General features: G+C 42.9%; 1 protein-coding gene across 4 annotated transcripts in view; it reads right to left on the bottom strand.

Annotated features, from left to right (window-relative positions):
* Positions 1-13812, bottom strand: part of ACVR1C (activin A receptor type 1C) — a 52394-nt gene that overhangs the window by 19657 nt on the left and 18925 nt on the right. For 3 of the 4 annotated variants that reach the window (XM_039494505.1, XM_039494507.1, XM_039494506.1), the window contains one exon: positions 6226-6456. The exons of the other annotated variant lie outside the window; for it this stretch is intronic. In XM_039494505.1, coding sequence (XP_039350439.1) covers positions 6226-6456 — 231 coding nt within the window. The remainder of the gene's footprint in view (positions 1-6225; positions 6457-13812) is intronic. 4 annotated transcript variants of the gene reach the window in all.

Here is a 13812-nt window from a genome sequence, read left to right as displayed (position 1 = left end):
CCCTAGCCTCTGTTCGTCAGAGGATGGAGATGGATGGCAGGAGAGAGATCACTTGATCATTGCCTGTTAGGTTCACTCCCTCAGGGGCACCTGGCATTGGCCACTGTCGGTAGACAGATACTGGGCTAGATGGACCTTTGGTCTGACCCGGTACGGCCTTTCTTATGTTCTTATGTTCTTAAGAAAATCAAGTTGTCTGTCTCAGCCAAAAGGAGGAAAAACAATAAGAGAATTGACAGAAAGATTCTGTTGTTGAACAGTACATGTTGCCATTTATGTTTTTACTAAGGAAATTCATGAACAGACAAATTGCACAAAGTAAACAAACTGCCTTCTGGTAAGAATCCCTCATGACACATCTGTAATCAGTTAACACAACTTTTAAAAAAGTCACTTTTGACACATGTAGAACCTGAGCTTTTGTTTTAGGAAGTATGGCATACCCAGATTATCAGTCAAAACTGTTCTTCCTACTGAACTAATCTTACATTTGTGGGCAAAGTTTATGCATTTCTTGTGCTCTGCTTTTAAAATTTTTGTATAATGAGAATTTGTCCACCTTGATCTGAAAACATACCCATCTATGTGTTTGTGACAGTCTGATTACAAGCATGGATATAATTTCAAAGAATACATTTTAAGTTTTCAATAAAGTGTAATTAAGCATGAAATTGGGCACACAAATATTTGCATGCAGTAAATGCCAAATGCCAATGGAAATAAGGTCTTGTGGAGGGCACAAGTTGGGCACTAAATCACATTGGCAAACCATTAAACTATCCCCAGTTTTGTTTTGTTTTTTATTTTAACACTGTGTTCATAATTTCACAGTGATGACAGATTGATCATTAACACATGCAGGGGCGGCTCTAGGGATTTTGCCGCCCCAAGCACGGCAGGCAGGTTGCCTCCGGCGGTTTGCCTGCGGAGGGTCCGCTGGTCCCGCGGCTTCGGTGGATCTCCCGCAGGCGCCTGCGGGACGTCCGCCAAAGCCGCGGGACCAGCGGACCCTCCACAGGCAAGCCACTGGAGGCAGCCTGCTTGCCACCCTTGCGGCGCTGGCAGAGCGCCCCCCCCCCCCACGGCTTGCCGCGCTTGGCATGCTGGGACCTGGAGCCGCCCCTGAACACATACCTGCTCCTGATTGTGCTCTCATTTGCTCTAATGCAAACAGCTTCTTTTCCCCATTCATTTAACCAGTGGCCTTCATAGTCAAAAAGAAAATTAGTAGCAGACAATGGTCAATTCCTATTGATGCTGTGACCAAAATGTTAATTATCTTCAAATATTAACTTCTCACCAAACTCCCTTTAAACTTCTCACAAGTATTTGTAAATTTTCAGCCCAAATGTTTTGCAACTACTTGTTTCTCAGAGTTAAAGTTCTACTCTTTCAGCAGTGTAGATTCTGCTGGGCTCATGGGAGTAAAGACCAGTAATGTTTATTTTAGTCATGGCGGCAAAACAGACATTGCTTTACATTCAGAGGTCTGCAAATCTGCTGAGTAAGAAGCAGCTATTTTACACAGTAACTGCCAGTGGTCTCAATGTGCCATTATGGCAGCTGGAAATAGCCAAGATTCAGGGAAACTCCAGCAACATCCTTCCCCTGGACACACTCATATCAGCTGCAGGAACATGGTTGGCACAAAAGCCATTATCCTGGCTCTTAGACAAGCCTGGGAGCTTAAATTCAGAACTTTGTTAGACACTAAAAACCATGGTCTTAATAAAGACACTGGTTTAATGACTTATTATAACCATCTGAAATCCATTAACACCCCCCACCCCACCACCACTTTTTGTCCTATGTTATTGGGCTACTTCACCTTGAATGGTCCCTTAGGATATGACTACACAGCAAATTAAAACCTGCAGCTGGCCTGTGCCAGCAGACAAAGGCTCGCAGTGTTTGGACTGTGGAGCTGTCCTGAGCCCAGAAGCCTACAAAGCAATAAAATAGCCCCACTGTATGAGCCCTGCAAAGGTCAGCTGTGGGTTTTTCTTTGCTGTGTGGACATACCCTTAGAGTGCATGCTAACTACTTATGCTAAACTATCTGCTTGATCTTGTATTTAGCTGTGACACTCTAAGGCCCGTTCCCAGACCTGAGAAAGAACTCTTAGCTCGAAAGCTTGTCTCTTTCACCAACAAAAGCTGGTCCAATAAGAGATATTGCCTCACCCACCTTGTGTCTCTAATATTTCCAGGGACAGACACACCAGCTTCAGGGACACTTTGCACCAGAAATATAGGGAAAAGCAGCCCTAAGGGATCCAGAGTTTGGGGCCTACAAATCCAGTAATTTCCAAGAAACCTGCTTTCACTTGGACCTAGACAATGTTTGTCCTGTAATATGAATAATATGTAAAAGGACTGTCAGAAAAGATTAGCAATCAAGTAACCTTGGCACTTCTGCAGTTCCATGTAGCATGAACTTTCCCAAATGTATAGGGCAAAGGGCTCAGTTTTTAGCCCAAGCAGATTACCCTCACTGCTAACAGTAATAGGAAACCAAATGTTTTGCAACTACCCGTTCAAATGCTGGAAAGACACAAAGCTACAGAAAGCACATCTATGAATATTTTGTTAAATTTGTTCCATTTTTCCAATAGCTGAACATTTTATTAAATCAAGAGTATTTTAATTCACTGTGCTATGTATTGTGTGCATGTAGTAAAGCTGCTGACCAGAACATAATTACTACTAGTATCTGTCTGCAAGTGTCAACTGAAAAGGATCATTCCTGCAACATATCAATATTTAAGGCTTGTAAATATTTATGTAAATTTAAGTAGATTTATCTCAGACTCCCAAGAAGGAATATACTCTTCCTTCCAGAGGTTCTAATTTGAGTGATTGACAGGGAGTTGAGAAAAGTATACCCACCTATCACTTCCCCTTTTGCAGTCAGTCTCACCTCCCTCTCCCAAGTCCTTTTTCCTTCTATCAGCGCCAAGTGAGAGTTCTCCCCCTAAACTACTGGGTAAGACAGTACCCTCTTCTTGCAAGCCTCCTGCTTCCCTTCAGAATTTTCTGCAGAATCTTGCCCCGTCTTTTTCTCTTCTACAGGTGCAAACTTCTGCAACAGCATCTGCTTTCATTGTTGTGTACCCAGACCTGGTCTCTTGGGAGACAAAGATGACCTGCAGGCCCAGAGGAAATGGAGAAAAAATTCCATACAAGACATCCCCAAACATAGACTACAACCATGAGCCAGAAAGATGGTGGAGGTTGGGAAAGCAGAGGAATAAATGCTGGTGTGGAAAAGGCAAGAGGTCAGATTTGCTTATTATATCCTCACACATCTTTTCGTAAGAAAACCATGAAATACTCCCACTCACCTCAAGTCTCTCCAAAATACCGCTATGGAAGTTACCACACACATCCCTTTTGATTCTGCATTTGCCTCATCTTACTGAATCAAATTCAAGCTCCTCATCTGCACTTAGAAGTGCCTCTGTTCTCATTTCCGAGTGTCCCACTTTCTCCCAACATTTCTCCTCTTACTATTCCCATCTTGTCACACACTTTCATCTTTGTCTTTCTATTATGCTGCTTCCTATACATGGAGTTCCCATTTTTCATTTACCAAGCCTCCCCTGACACTACCCATCTTACTTCCTTCATACTACGTCTTTAACCCACAGCTTCCAGGAATCTTTCTCCCTTTGTTCATTTCATCAGTAATTCCTCCTTCTTCTGCCTTCCCTGAACTGCTGTCCCCGTCTCATTTTTGTAATCCAGCATAAATCTTCGGAGCAACAGACATATATAACTTGCTGCGTAAAGTGCTATGTAACATCACAATATAAATGACTAATTATAATACAGACTATGAATATGTTAACATCTTGTATAAAAATAACAAGCTTCACAAATAAATGCTATACCACCTGAAAGATTATTGGAATAGGAGTGGATTAACTAAAAACTGCTGAAGGGGAAAAGTGCCATGTTTTTCTGTAACTTAATCCCAAATGGAAAAAGCAGCAAATAACCTTTTCACTGTTACAATTTTTGAGAACGCCAGACTCAAATACGGCACCAACTTTATGGTATGGAGTTCCTAGAAGAGTAAACCCTTCTCTCACACTTGCCTCTCTAATTGGAACCAGGAATCCATACTTATACTGGTGTGTCATTGAACCTTGCCAAGTAACACTGGCAGCTTGTAGCAGGGTGGTCACCCGCTCCTGCCTTAAAATGCTTAAAACAGCCCGGGGAGAGGGCAGTGGCAGGGAGGGAAAAGTGGGGCTGATTGGGGAAAGCAGCCTCATCTGGGGGCCACGCCCCAATCAGGCTGAGGCTGGTTTAATCAGAGCCCAGCTGGCCCTTATAAGAGGGCTGGGGCCAGAAGCCAGAAACAAACTCCCTCTAGGTTTGAGAGGGAGGGACCTGGCTTGGAGCAGGGCTGGGGGAAGGCCAAGGGAGCTGGGGAGCTCTGGCCTGGAAACCCCCCAAGGCTGTGGCCTAGTAGAAGGCCAATTAGGTACTGCGGTTGCAGGGGGCAGCCTACAGGTAGGTAGAGGCAGCAGATCCAACCAACCCCCCCCCTTGCCTATGATGAGTGGCTTTTACATGGCAGTCTGCCACAGTGAGTGGGGGCTAGATCGTCACTGGCAGTAGCCCACAACTGAGACAAGGTGGGGATAGAGGGTTGGGGATTCCCCTGGGGAGACCCTGAGACTGTGGGGGTATTTGCCAGGGGGCAGCACCCCAAAGACAAAGGGAACCAGGTCCTGGGAGGGACACAGGGGCCAGCGGCAGTGGGACACCGGCCTGCAGAGGGCACTCCGGAGGCTAGAAACACTAATTCCCTGAGATGACCAGCAGGAGGTGCCGCAGCCGTGAGTCGCGCACCGTGACACAGCTGCTACAACCCTTTTGCAGAATTTGAAAACTCAAGATTTACAAACAAACAATTTTGCTGATTCTATAGAAAGAAAAGATTTTACTCTCATGCTACACTATGTACTGAACAGTGGCGTCTTAGAATGTAAGGTGATCGCAGTGTCCCAAATAAACATGATACTCAAGACTGGCCCTGAATTGTACAGAAAGCAATACCACACGCTTTTTCTCCCATCTTTGCCCTTCTGATCTTTATATTAACAGACTCCAACATGAGCTGTACTAATTTCTCAACCACATATATCAAAAATGACATGCCACTTAAAATTACAGGACTCTAGAAGTAACTAGTCAAAATGAGGAGAAAGATGTTACAAGTCATGACAGCTGCCTGTACCAGTGGTTAGAATAAAAAAACAAATGCAGATATCCCCCTGCCCATAGGGGGAGGGGAGTTTCAGTCACAGAATTAACAACTAGCAAGATAAAAATGGGTATGTAATTATCCCCCTAATTGGAAGAGTACAAATGTTTTCCCAACCTCTCTATCCTGTTTGCATATCCAAGACATTTAATTCCAGACCTCAACCTTTAAATATTTGTATGTCCAGTTTAGACTATAAAATCCTTGGGAGCAGGAACTTGGTCTTACCATTTATTTGTAAAGTATCATCACCTGTGAAACTATCAAATGAAAATTTCTGCAGGGCCCATTCCCTTGGCAAAACACACACCGCTCTCTGTGACCAAGCAATCTTTAATTCACAGCCAAAATGTATGTTTCTTACGTCTCCATTATAGTGGTTACAATTTTGTGAAAGGACTAAAGAGGACACCAGTAAATCAGTTTGAAGTCTAAACTAAGATACTCCATTAGAAAGATTTTTTAAGCAATCAAATTTCTTTTACTTCCTTCACCAACATTCCACTGTCAGCTGTGCACACACCTTCCACGGACTACAGTGAGAGCTACACAAGTGTCCGAGGGAAGAATGTGGATCTATGGATGGATCTAGACTGTTCTCAGTGGTACCAGATTACAGAACAAGGAGTAATGGTCTCAAGTTGCAGTGGGGGAGGTTTAGGTTGAATATTAGGAAAAACGTTTTCACTAGGAGTGTGGTGAAGCACTGGAATGGGTTACCTAGGGAGGTGGTGGAATCTCCTTCCTTAGAGGTTTTTAAGGTCAGGCTTGACAAAGCCCTGGCTGGGACGATTTAGTTGGGAATTGGTCCTGCTTTGAGCAGGGGGTTGGACTAGATGACCTCCTGAAGTCGCTTCCAGCCCTGATATTCTATGATTCAAAACTGCAATATATCTTTGCTCCTGTCATGATAATTCAAACACAGCCTAACCGTGAGATACTGCTTACCTACAGGCAGGTGGAGTGTTATATTGTTGCAGAAGTCGGTGTAGCAGCATTCTGTTTTTGTAATGTTTTTAGAACTGTGACAGAAGACTTGAGCATTCAGTTCTGGTAGGGATACACATGACTTTATCACCTCTTCTTTGCCATTAGTTAGCATGACTGAAGCCCAACATGCTCCTTCAGTTTGGCAGGTGAAGTTTGTATGTTCACACAACTGACACACACACTTCAGACCTGAAAAATATTTTTAAAAGATTATTGTTTTTAGTGAAAAATAATAACTTCAGAACATACAACGTACATTTATTTAGTAATTCAGAGCAAGGAAGATTGTCTTTTGTTTAGCTAAGGAGACTGGGAGTCAAGACTCCTGAATTCTATTCTCAGTTGTGCCATGGATTCATTGCAATACTTCTGCCAAGTCTTCTAAGCCATCACTCAGCAAAAGACTGATGCACATGTTTAGCTTTATACATGTGCTTAAGTACACTCACATTCAGCAAGGTACTTGAGCATGTGCATAGATGACTGGTGCCTCCTCATATTGGGGGGCACAAGCTAAAGGGAAGGACACATGACTGCCTCATGTCTCTCAGCCCCCTCTTCCACCCCAGAGCCCCCACACTCTCCCTGCCCCACATTACCTGCTGGGGGGGGGGGAAGGGCTCTGTCCTCCCACTGCACTGGCTCCCCCATGGCCTGTTCAGCTGCTCTCCCTGGCAGCCGGACCCAGGCAGGGAGCGGGATAGAACTCCTCTCAGTCGCTGCTCTGTGTGGCATAGCCAGCTGCCTGGGGGAAAGCCTGACTGGGGAAGGGCAGCAGCGGCTTCTCACTCTCTGCCGGGTCTCGGCTTCTGGGGACAGTGGCCGAGCATGCCAGGGGGAACAGGAGGCTCTGGTTCACTTAGCCGCTGTCCCCAGAAGCTGAGTCTGGGTGGGAGACAGCCCACAGCAGCCAGACACTCTCCCAGGCAGCCACTGTGCTGCACCAGACAGCATCCCAGCAGCCAGAAGAAGCGCTGGCCCCACCCCTTCCACTCTGGCTCTAGTCCCACCTCTTCCCCTCCCCACCCAGGCTGGCTGCTTGACCCTGCATGTCTCCTCCCCGAGCATGTGCCTAACTTAAAGCATTTGAGTAATCCCACTGACATGTTGTAGTGCTTTCATGGACACACCACGTATGTGCCATAATACATCTGTAACACCAACAGACCCCAGTCATCGTCAGTCAGGATCAAACCTGGGATCTTTGGAGCTTAATTCATGCATCTCTACTGCATGAACTAAAAGACATGTCTCTTAGCCAAGACTGTGGTAGGCTCATCAATCTCTAGGTGGTCTAGGTGCCTCTAAATGGGGACAGAGTGACACACCAAGCAGGCATGGGTTACACATCCATCTGCAAAATGATTATGACATATACCTACCTTGTTGGGGTACTGAAAGGCTTAAATTAATTTCTGTAAAAATAAGTCTTTGATACTGTGAATGGAGGTTTTATAATAGTACACTACTTTAAAGAAAAAAGTTTACAAGCTACAAATTCATTATAATACATGTCCATCCCTGTAAATCAAATACAAGTAACAGATGCATTTGCTGCCTTTTACCTCAGGCCCAGGCATTTACAGGAATAATTCTGCCCCCCAAATCAAGCTGTCAAATGTGCATAAAAGTTTTGCTTGTTTTAAAGAATGCCTAATAATTAAAGATCACAGTATAAATTAATGAAGACTATATTTTGCAAGCTCTATTGAAAAGAAAAAATGTCATGGTCACTCTGAGTACATGTTTTAATGCTAGTTTCTCCATTGCATTGGTCTTCCCAGGAGAGGAGGGTAGAAACTATTCTCTTCTCTTTTCTTCTTTTCAACAAGGGGTACGGCTATTATTCTGACTCCATGTAAGTATTTACAAGCCCATGGAACAGGTGGGTGTCATAATACCTCAAGACTGGACCCAATGTCATTTCTAAAAAGTCAAAAAACTTCCCTTACTTCTTCTACCATGTATCTCCAATGTTTTATGACTGTTTGGTACAGTACATATTTAAGCAACTCTTTTAAACAGATAGTTTTGGTACTGAACCCCTATTTTCTAAAAGCATACCCAATTTTCATTCATGATTAGAACCAATTATTACTTATTAATCATGAACAATACAAGAAAACACCATTTATAAAATGGAAACTAGTCCAACTTTTTGCTATTAGAGCTGCAAAAATAATTCAGAGTGACTAATATACTCAAGCTCTGCCTGTTTTTGAGAGCAGAATGAAACTGATCAATTCTTCAAATTCACAAATGTCGTCATGAAAACTTTCCCATATCAATTAGATTGCAAATACTTGATATTCAAACCCCCAAAGATGCTGGACTGTTGGTTATATAAATCATATGGTATAGTTTCCATTTCCTAATTAGACATAACTAACCAGCTGAGTGTATACAATTTCACACATCACAATCAAATGTACAATTTGAAGTTTGCTTTCTGCTACATATTGACATTTGAGCTTAAATTTTGCTTTTTCTCTGGCATTCTGTCTAATGAAGCTCTGCACCTCATGTTTGTAGGCGATAAATATGACAAGCATGAATTAAACAGAATTTTTTTTTTAATTTGAAAAAGTATTTGCAAAAAACCTAATTATTCACTCAGCTCTGCTATTTATGCCATTTTATACTTTATACTTGAATCCTGCTGAATAGACCAGCAGGAGTAAGGAGAAAAAGACATCCTAAGTTGCACAATGGACAAATGAAAAGGACAGGAAAGTGTATCTGTGCATATATGAAAATTTCCTTTCTTTAAATAATAAGGTCCACAGGGACATTACAATGAGCTCTTCAGCTTGTTTGTAGTTTAGGAACAGAACCAGACCTGCCACTGGCTGAAGAGGAGTGCCCCGCACCCTGAAGTTCCCTCCAATTGAGTACTTCCACAGCCAGGATAATTCAATTTTACTTTCCTGAATTACAGATTGTGTTAAATATATACAAGCGCAATAATTTCTCCTACTGCAGAGCATAGGAAACTAACCCTAACAAACAATCCCAAATCTTTGGATGTCAATTTCCTTCTCTACTCTGGATGATCCACTGTCTCCAGAGTGGGTCAAATCTGTGGATCTTATTACTTGAAGAAAAGAAAATTTCAGGCAAGCACATAAATTTTCCTATTCTTCATTGTGCTAAGGTCCACAGATCATTACAGTGGAATTTACATAGAGTGCCTTCAGGGTGGGAAGCAAGATTAACCTTTAAACACAAACATAAAAAATTAGGTATATTATATATTCTCCATCTTCCTCTGGACACCAAGGCACTGAGAAGACTTCTGCCAAAAATGGCATTGACTAAAGACTAGATGACCAAAATGCAGAATAGATGAATTTATGTATTGGTAGCCATGTGGCCACCAAGCAGATCTCAATATAGGAGACACGAATACTCTGCCCTGAGATTGACTGGACTCTGAGATGCTCAAGAGAAGGAAGAATATTTTTTAATTTATTTTGGGAATGCATGTTCCAAGTTGTGAGGACTACTTCTGTGAAAAAAAAGTGCAATGCTAGCTCTCATCTGAGAAAGCTCCCAACTTCAGAAACTTGCCTTACTGGAGACAGTAGCTATCAGGTCATCTACTAAAAAGGAAAGGAAGTATAATGACACTTTCTGCAGGGGTTCAACCTGGGTAGTGCTCTAAGGAGTAGAACGAAGAGCATGACCTTGAAACTATCACCTTGTGTGTCTAGAATAATGGTTGTTGCCCAAAGCAAGCACCTAATGTTAGCATTTGTACTAAAATTCTTTTTGTCAAACATGCTGATATTAACCACAGAGACTTGACCTTTTGGCTTGGGCATCCTTATGCAAGTGCACTGGTTGTTAAGATATGTACTTTGTACCACAAGAACAATACCTTATGTTTACTGGCTTCCTTTTAGGGAACATGAGAATTAATCACTTCATCCATATGTCCATTTTTAACCTGTCTGGAGGATTGATTTTTGCAATAGCAGGCCTCTGAAAGAAGGAGACCTCAGAAGGTCCAGGACTAGATTAATCAGACCTGAGAGCCATTGCCTTTTCAGACAAAGTCTGAAAGAGTACCACTATTTCTCTCTTTCTTATCTTTTATATGGTCCTGGGGAGGAATGAAAAGGTGGAAAAGGCATACAGCAGAGATGTTGCCCATCTTTGCAAGAGATCATTCAACACATCACATCCCAGATCTTGAAACATGGAGAAGCCACAGGGCTTTTTACTGCTGTGTTCAAAAACAGAAAGTCAAATCACTAGCCCATCAAATGGACTTACAATGAGTGAAGATAGTTCAGAGTAGAGATTCCATTCTGCTTAATTCAACATTTACCACGCAGGTGTTCATCTCCTCCTCTATGGGCACTACACATAGAGATAATCTTTGCTATACTCAGGACAAGAGAAGTTGATTTTTTCTCAGTGATAGGGCATATAGGGTTGTTCTTATTTTGTTTATGAAAACTCCATCAGACACACTGATGGCACAATCAGAACAAGTCTGTTAACCAGGGAAGGAACAATGCACCAAGACATCAATGAATCATTAGGTTAGGGTGGGTACTGTGCTCTTTCTGACATCATTCCCTAGACTGAACTGGGACTCAAATGAGCCCCCTCCACTACCCCCAGTTGACACCTGACATAAGAATAGCTCTGCCTTGCTCACTAAAGGATGGATCCATTACAAAAAAATCTAATAATCTGAGAACATAAATGGGGCCTTGATTTCTGACAACGGAGGTGATACGATGAGAGGCAAAGGAGACAACAAGAATTGCTGGCTAAATTTCATATGAACTCTGGTTCATTGAAGCAGGTCTGTGTGAAATCAGCAATCTCAACAGACTTCAATAAGAACCAGATTTTTCTTTCTTTGGTGTCACTTTTCTTTTATGGCCACCTTCATTTTCTGTTAACATTCTTCTGAGATGAGACCTTACACCTGATAGTAGTCCTCCTCAGCCCCTGGCTATAATTGACTTCCTTGGCATTATGTGTCTGTGTTTGTCCTGAATTCAAGATACTCCAAGAACACGGTGTTTTCATTTCAGTGTTCTCTCTGCATGGCGGGCTGATCAGAAAAATTGTACAGGAGGAGAAACACATGAATTTCCTTCTCTCTTAAAGCCAATATTAACTCAACCATAATCTTGGAAGAGATCTCAGTAGCACTTATCAGATCAAGTGGTAATGACTGAAACTGAAAATAAAAAAAGATGGTCTTCATATGCAAAATGAAACAATTGTCTGTGGGGTTATAAAACGGGACTGTGGGAAAAAAAGCCTCCTTTAGCAACTGATTCAGATGTTTCAGATGGAGCCCTGCTCTGTTTATTCCTAACTCTCTGAAGCTAAAAATAGGATGGGAACATGTTGTATTGCTCTAATCTGAAGTAGATGATGGATGGTTTCGTTCATGTTCTGGCATCTTCATGGTTGCATGATACTGGGAATGGGACAAAGCTGCTCCTGTGATTCTTGCACAGTTCCCTTTCTGGACAATGTCCAGTTTCCTCCTTTTGACCAAAGACCTGGCACCAGCTGGGGTCTGATTCCAAATGCAGCTGGTTGGAAATCATGCAGATAGTTCTGAGGGCAGCTACAGACCTTGCCTGAGCACTTGTCCTAGCTATTACTTGCAAAGTGGTATTTTCTACTGCCGTACTTCAGGCACTGCTTCAGTCTGCCATCTGACTAGAGATATGCAGGAAATTGTTTTCCTATCCCGCAAAAATTTCCAAGATTCCCATTCCACAGAGACAAACCAGAGACTTTCCAAAATGTTTTGCAAAAAATCAGAGACTCACCCCAGAATAGCCAATAGCCTGTGGTTAGGGTACACACGTATGATGTGGGAGATGCAAGTTAATAACCCTGCTCTGAATTAGGCAGACTTGTCTTCTGACTTGCCCTGCCTCCATTTTCCCCACACTGGTTCCCTCTCCCAGCCACTCCCCTTCTAGTCCCCCCATCTGATCTCAACATTCTTACCCCAGCCAATTGGATCCCAAGTCCTCCTCCCTGACTTATTTTCCTCACTGGCTCCTGTCCCACTCTCTGCACCAGCTTCTAGTTCCAATATCTTTGCCAACCAGTTCCTTCCCTCCCTTCCCCATCCAGCTCCCAGTCCCAGCCTCCCCTCACCACTCCTCCAGCTCCCAGTCCGAATCTGTTTGCACAGCCAGTGCCAGTTTCTCTCCACCCTCTCCCTGGTTCATCAGACTCCTTGTCCAAATTTCCTTTTCCTCTCCCACAGTCCAAGTTTTGTACTGAATTAATTCCAATCAGACACCTTTCTCCTCTATGCTGCCTGTATGCCAGCAGGGGTTCATCGAGGGCACAGAAGAGAAAGGATCCCTACCCCAGCTCAGCCCAGAGCATCTGGGAGCAGCCATTACAGGGAAAGTCTGGGTTCACCTGTGAAGCCCTGACCTGGAGGAAGCATGTTCAGTCTCTCTCTGGGGATGGTGCATGTCCAATCATATGTAGGAGCTGTGAGGTGAAGCACACTCAGTGAGGATGGAAGCTTCAGAGACTTTAGCTGATGAAATCAAAGACATCTCTACTGAGCATGTGCAAACTGTGATTTTTCATAACTTGGCCAAACTTGGGCAGATTTTTATGGAGATGGCAAAAGATACATCCCTGACACAAAGGCAACCTTCTGCCAAATTTTAGGCCCCTGCTCCAAATCACAGGGGTGCTAGTGCTGTTCAAAGAAAAGGTTGCATTTTTTAACATGGGCAAAATAACTTATGCTTCCCTAGCCTTGTTCTCAAAAACAGCCAAACAATTTGGACTAAAATTTAAAAAATAAAAATAAAAAAAATTCTATACCCACAGAGACTGAGGCATGTTGGCATCCACATTTTCATCCCAAATAGTTAGTTTGGCAAAATTATAAGCAATTGAAAACAGGATCTTATAATGATAAGTGCCAGGCAACCTTAACAACAGGCAGTGCAGCAGCCCTACCTTGGCCTATAATAGTAATAATTCAATAGAATTACTAAAGGCCAGTAGCCCATAACATCTAAAGTTATGGAAGAAAGGTCAATTCAGCTGACACCACTATAGAGCCAAAAAAACAGTTTCAACATCTTCCTGTTCAAGGAAGAGAAAAAAATATCTGTGCTCTTGGTAGAAAACAAGATTCTAGTCTGCAGCTCATCCTTCCCCACCCACCTCCCTTCCTAAAGGGCTAGGGTGATGTATTTGTTTTATACCACAATTAATGTTAGCTTTTGCTTTGTCTTCAAGGCACAGGATTGATGACTAGAATTTCACAAAATGCCCAGATACCAAGTTGACACTTTTCATGGATACTAAGGGCTGAAATTCTGATCTCCCATGCAACAAAACCAGACTAAAAATCACTCTAGGAGAGGGTGAATTAAATCCTGCCGTCCAGGTTAGGGGTAGGGGGAAGACATTTATGTGGCCAGGCTACAACTATTACTAGAGCCAGCTATTACTACAGCAATTATGACCTGTACTGATCCACTAGACCCACTTGATATGTTCCAACCACTCCCCAAGTTC

Source organism: Mauremys reevesii, linkage group 11, assembly GCF_016161935.1.
Source record: "Mauremys reevesii isolate NIE-2019 linkage group 11, ASM1616193v1, whole genome shotgun sequence".
In the NCBI taxonomy this organism is placed as follows: Eukaryota; Metazoa; Chordata; order Testudines; family Geoemydidae; genus Mauremys; species Mauremys reevesii.
This window is presented reverse-complemented; position numbering and strand designations above follow the sequence as displayed.